Genomic DNA, 6,000 nt, shown 5'->3' with positions numbered 1-6,000 from the left:
GTGACCTAACTTTGCACCACTGAGGAGGGAAAATATATAGGGTAGTGAAATGATGTCTAGACAGATAAAAGCATATGAGATTTATGGTGTTACAGTAATCAGAGGACGTACTGACAAATCCGTGGGATTGAAAATCACCAAAATATGGCCAGATTATTATTATTATTTTTTTGTATACAAGATCGAGGTAAAAGCTAACATTCATGACAAAAACAAACAAACGGACAAATAAGACATAATAAAGGGAGCGGGGGACAAGAAAGATTGGGAGAGAGGGGGAAGCACACAAGTACAACATTTCAGAGCACGGACATCGGGAGATGTGTGGGAGGTAGTGGGCTTGGGGGTAGGAGTCATGGGAATTGGGGGGGGTGGGGGGGGGTGGGAGAGGTAAAAAAAAACATGAAAAAAAAAAGTGAAAAAAAAACAAAACACATGGACCCAGCTCGGACTTCTAGGAAAGAAGTCGGTATTTCAGAAAAGTGGATCTGGGGTGAATTAACGGGGGTAGAAAAGATCAAGGTTTTGGATGGGGTGAACAGCTGTTTTAAAAACCTGGAGAGAGGAGTGGGATTGAAGAGAGTGTGGGATTTTGTTCCAGACGCGGGAGAAAAGAGGAATGAAGGTGAGCAGAGAGTCTTGATTTTCGTAATTTCACCAGAAGAGGGTTGATGGCAGATCTTGTGCGCCCTGTAGGATTATTTGGGGGACAGAGCCCAGAGAGAGTTGGGGAAGCAAAGCCGGAGAGGAGTCCGTAGAAGACAGAAAGACCACCAACCTGCCTGCGGTGAGTAAGTGTATACTGTATATATATATACACGAACTGCGGTGAGCGAGTGAAAGGCAAAAAAGATTAGTATAGACCGTCCTCCTGGTGCTTCGCAAGCGGGTTGTAGCATGAATGAGGATGCAAATCTTCAGAGGTGACGTTATACGGTTGGGGCACGTGCTCGCATTCCCTATTAGGTGTTCACGTTTCTATGATGGCTTTCATTGTGGACCAGCACCCTGATCAAATTCCCCATTCCTATCCTAACGTACATGGGCATATCATCAGTGTCACAGCAGCTACAGCCCAAGAATGCACAAACCAGTGGGTTGAAGTAGTTGCGTCAAGCTGGGATGGTGACGGCAGTGGTAGAAACCTTTCTGCTCGGAAAATGGGAGGGACGGTGTCAGATTGAACTTGGCAGTCCCAAGGCAGTTTCCCAGTATGACAAGCCCTCTTGCGCACCACTTCCTTCCTCAATTCAGACCCAAACACATTTGCTCGTATCATTGCTATTGAAAGACTTTTACCGATCGATCCTTTCTGATACTCGCAAGATCTAGTTGTTCTCCGAGTCTGTTGTAGGTTCGTATCTACAAGTTTGACACCCGAGGTAACCTTCGATCAAAACGCTCTATATTCAAACTTCACTCTCAGCTTCCAATCATCATCAGGTGGGATTATCACGATTTCATTTGAATTCAATTCCCCCGACCCCTTAAAAGTGTCTTTGATTTCACATTGTGGTACCTACCGATTGCTACCTGCAGCACCGAAGATGGGCGGAGGTCATCTTTTCACCCCTGTCTGTTTATCTGTCTGTCTTTGAACAAGTTATCTGAAAACATTGTGGCCAGATTCGGATGAAACTTGGTGGACAGGTTGGGTGTGTGACAAGGATGAAATTATTGGATTTTGGTGAAGACCCGGATCCGAAAATTTTCAGTGATTCTTCACCATTGAGTGATAAGGATGAAATGATATTTAGCATGATATCCCAAAAGGTTTTGGCCGGATTCAAACGAAACTTGATAGACAGGTTGGGTGTGTGACAAAGAAGAATTGATTCAAGTTTGGTGGAGATCCGAATCCGGATACGAGAATGTTTTTAAAATCTTAAGTGATTCTTCACCATTAAGAGATATGGCCAGAAACGATATATAAAACGCTATTTCAAGAAGTTGTGGACGGATTATGACCAAACTTGGTGGATGAGTTGGGTAAGTGATAAGAACAAGCCGATTCGATTTTGGTTCAGGTCTGGATTAAGATCTGGCCTTTCGGTGAGATACAAAACGTAAACTGTTCAGCCTGGCGGAGGTATGCTCTCTACCTCGTGCCGTTCTAGATTAGTTGTAGATTCAGTGAGATTTGTGTTGCTCTCTTGTAAGAAAGTACTTCTAGATGTGTTGCTTCTTCTTCTGTTCCTCCTCTTCCCTTTATAAGGGGTGACCTCCAATGGTACCTAGCGTCTACCCTGCCTTGACCACGATCCTCCTCCACTCCCCTCTGTCCTCAGCCAATTCTCTCCACTGTCCAACCACCCCCACCTTACTGATATCCCTCCTCACACGTTTCCTTCTACCTTGTTCCCTTAACCTACCCGCTCTTTTTACCATTCTCCCACCCCCCATCCGCAACAAATGTCCAGCCCATCTCAGCCGGCATTTCACCAATCTCACCATCAAGCTCATCTGCACACATTGGGATTTGTGGACCTTCAGCACCTGGATTTCACTGCCAAGCTCATCTCCTCCTTCAGTTCATCCATCCTCCTTCTATCCAACCTCGTCACTCCCACAACCCCCCTGACCCAGTTGTTCTCGCAAACCTGCAGCCTCTGTTGCGTCTCTGTCAGTGCAACAGTTTCCAGACCATAAAGGTAGGCCGGTGTTACAAACGACATCAGAACCTTTCCTTCAAATCTCCTTGATATCTCTCTGTCTGCCATTACTACTCCCTCCACCTTCCTCCACGCATTCACACCTACCTGAATCCTCATCCGCACCTCTTCCTCGAACTTACCATCACCGGTGACTGTTCCCCACAGATACTTAAACCTATTTTCCTGTCTGATCTCCTTCCCTTCTAACCTGATATTCATTTAGTGCTTTCAGAAAGTATTCAAACCCCTAGACTTTTTCCACATTTACATCCTGAATTAAAAATGGATTACATTTTAATTTTTTTCACTGATCTGCACATAGTACCCCTTCGCGTCAAAGTGGAAATTATTTTTTAAATCTTTTTTTTTTTTACAAAATAATTAAAAATGAAAAGCTGAAATATCTTGAGTCAATAAGTATTGAACCCCATTTGCTATGACACTCCAAATTGAACTCAGGTGCATCCAATTTCTTTGATCATCCTTGAGATGTCTCTACAACTTGGTTGGAGTCCACCTGTGGTCAATTCAATTGATTGGACATAATTTAGAAAGAAACACACCTTTCTGTATAAGGTCCCATGGTTGACAGTGCATGTCTGAACAGAAACTCTACCATGAAGTCAAAGGAACTGTTCATAGAACTCCGAGATAGAATTGTGAGGAGGCATAGATCTGGGGAAGGGTATAAAACAATTTCTAGCATGTTACAAGTTACCAAGAGCACAGTGAGCTCCATCATAAGGGAATGGAATGTATATGGAACTACGTGGAATCTTCCTAAAGCTGACTGTCTGATCAAACTGAGCAACTGGGCAAGAAGGACCTTGGTCAGGGCAGTGACCAAGAACCCAACGACTACTCTGACAGAGTTACAAAGTTCCTTGGCTGAGATGGAAAACCTGCCAGAAGGACAACAACATCTGCAGCACTTCACAAACCTAGGCTTTATGAGAGAGTGGCCAGACAGAAGCCACTCCTGAGAAAAAGGCACATGACAACCCACCTGGAGTTTCCAAAAAGGCACGTGGAAGACTCTGAGAGCATGAGGCAAAATATTATTTGGTCTGATGATTTTTTAAAAATTGAACTCTTTGGCATGAATATAAAGCACTGCGTCTGGCGGAAAACGAGCTCAGACTGCGGCGAAGATTTATGTTCCAATAGGAAAATGACCCAAAGTATACCAGCCACAGCAACATTGAATTGGCTTCAGAGCAATAACGTGAAAGTCCTTGAGTGGCCCAGCCAAAGCCCAGACTTGAATCCCATTGAGAATCTGTGGAAAAACTTGAAGATTGCTGTTCACCACCGCTCCCCATCCAACTTGACAGAGCTTGAGCAAATCTGATCGGAAGAATGGGAGAAACTCCCCAAATCCAGATGTGCAAAGCTGATACAGACATACACAAGATTCGAAGCTGTAATCACTACCAAAGGCACTTCTACGAAGTATTGACTCATGTGGTTGAATACTTATGTAAATTAGATATTTCTGTGTTTCATTTTTAACTATTTTGTCAATATTTATAATTAAAAAATCCACTTTGACATTATGGGGTATTATGTGTAGATCAGTGACAAAAAAAATCTCAATTGAATCCATTTTTTATTCAGGCTGCAACAACAAAATATGAAAATGTCAACGGGTGCGAATACTTTCTTAAGGCACTGTATTTTCTCTGTTGTCCAACCCACATCTCCTCCATCTTCTCCATGCTCATTTTCAGCCTATATTTCTCAAATGCCTCCTTCCAATCCCACAGTACCTCCTGCATCTCCCGCTTTCTCTCCACCACTACAGCCAGATCATCTGCATAAAACATCCTCCCCAGAATATCTTTCATGTTTACCTTCCTGCTTACCAGCTCCATCACCATGATAAATATGAATGGACTGAGAGGACTTACCTGCCTGAAACCAGTGTTCACACTGAACTCTTCCGACAATCCAGGACCAACCAAAATCCTTCCCTTCGTTCCTTTGTACATTCCTTTCACCAAACTAACTTCTGCTTCCAGCGCTCCCATCCATCTCAGTGTCGCCATCACCATCTCTCTCAGTACAGTGTTGTCGGCCTTCTCCAGGTCCACAAATCCCAATGCTATTTTGCCTTGCACCTCCAACCTCTTCTCCATGAGCTGTCTCCATGAACATCCCATCCATTGTTCCCCCCTACCCTTTCTAAACCCTAATGCTCTTCTCCAATCTCCATCTCCACTTCTGCCCGATCATCTCGTCCAGAATCCTCTCCAGCACCTTCATGACATGACAAAGGTGTGTAATGCCCCTGTACTTACCCGGATCTCGAACATCACCATTCTCCTTCCATATCGGCACAATTAACCCTGTCCTCCAATCCTCCAGAATTGAATTATCTCTCAACCATGCATTCAACAGCCTTTGGTGCTCTTCCCTTCTTCATCCTCTTCAATTCAGTTGCTTCCCTCCTGTTTCAATGGCTCCCTGAAATATCCTTCCTCACACTTTCAAAACCGCCCCTCTCTCTGTCACTACCTTTTGCCTCCATCCTTAATCACCTCCACCTCGCCCACCCCCCCCCCCCCCCCCCACTTTCATGTTTTTACTATCCTTATACCTATCATGAGCCAATTTGTAGATCATCTTCCTCCCACAATCCTCTTCCAACCTGTTGTACACCTCCTCTTTTATATCATTCCTCACCTTATCCACAGCTCTTCTTGCTGGTTTCTACTTCTGCCCATACAGGTGCAGCAACCTCACATCTGGCTTCCTCCCTCTGTCTTTGATCTTCTCTATCCTCTTCCAAACCTCCTTTTCACCAACTGCCTTCACTATTTCCTCTGTACACCATACCTGGTTTTTATCCCCTGACGATGCACCCTTTCCTGACGTCTTTCCACACAACACTTCTGCAATTCCCCTAAATGCCTCTCTGTAGTTCTTCCATTCCTCCAAAGCTTCTGCTTCCTTGCTAAGTTGCTGAGGTAATATAATTCAATTTTCCGTTTGAGAGAGACACATGTCAGGAGTTTTTATGATTATTACGTGATGCAACCAGTGGGCCAGATTTGGTTCATCAAGCCGGGATGCTGAGGGCAGTTGTAAACGTCTGCTCTCATTGTTTATAATCAGATACAAATATCCTTCTTAACCCAATCATACATCGTATTTTCCTGACCAAAGCAACCTGAAGCTTGGTGTGTGGTATTTCAAGGTGATTCAATGGTGGGTTTATTCAATATTGGTTTGATGCAACAGTGGTTGTCACGTGGTGAAAACTTTTCCTTTTTGAATTTCGAACTTTCTTTCCCTCTCGTGTTTTGAAAATCTCACTGTAAATCCACATCCCCTTTTGTATACA

The 6,000-nt window shown here is 44.0% G+C and overlaps 1 protein-coding gene across 1 annotated transcript in view; it reads left to right on the top strand.

Annotated features, from left to right (window-relative positions):
* The first annotated feature begins 1,122 nt into the window (after positions 1-1,122).
* Positions 1,123-6,000, top strand: part of LOC137421706 (uncharacterized) — a 79,735-nt gene continuing 74,857 nt past the window's right edge. Inside the window, exons 1-5 of the mRNA XM_078772861.1 lie at positions 1,123-1,272; positions 1,355-1,443; positions 1,540-1,557; positions 2,028-2,052; positions 2,421-2,651. Coding sequence (XP_078628987.1) covers positions 1,123-1,272; positions 1,355-1,443; positions 1,540-1,557; positions 2,028-2,052; positions 2,421-2,651 — 513 coding nt within the window. The remainder of the gene's footprint in view (positions 1,273-1,354; positions 1,444-1,539; positions 1,558-2,027; positions 2,053-2,420; positions 2,652-6,000) is intronic.

Source organism: Myxine glutinosa, chromosome 2 (assembly GCF_964187855.1).
Source record: "Myxine glutinosa chromosome 2, kmMyxGlut1.1, whole genome shotgun sequence".
NCBI classification, from domain to species: domain Eukaryota; kingdom Metazoa; phylum Chordata; class Myxini; order Myxiniformes; family Myxinidae; genus Myxine; species Myxine glutinosa.
The sequence above is the reverse complement of the archived record's forward strand: the minus strand, read 5'-3'. Positions and strand labels throughout refer to the sequence as shown.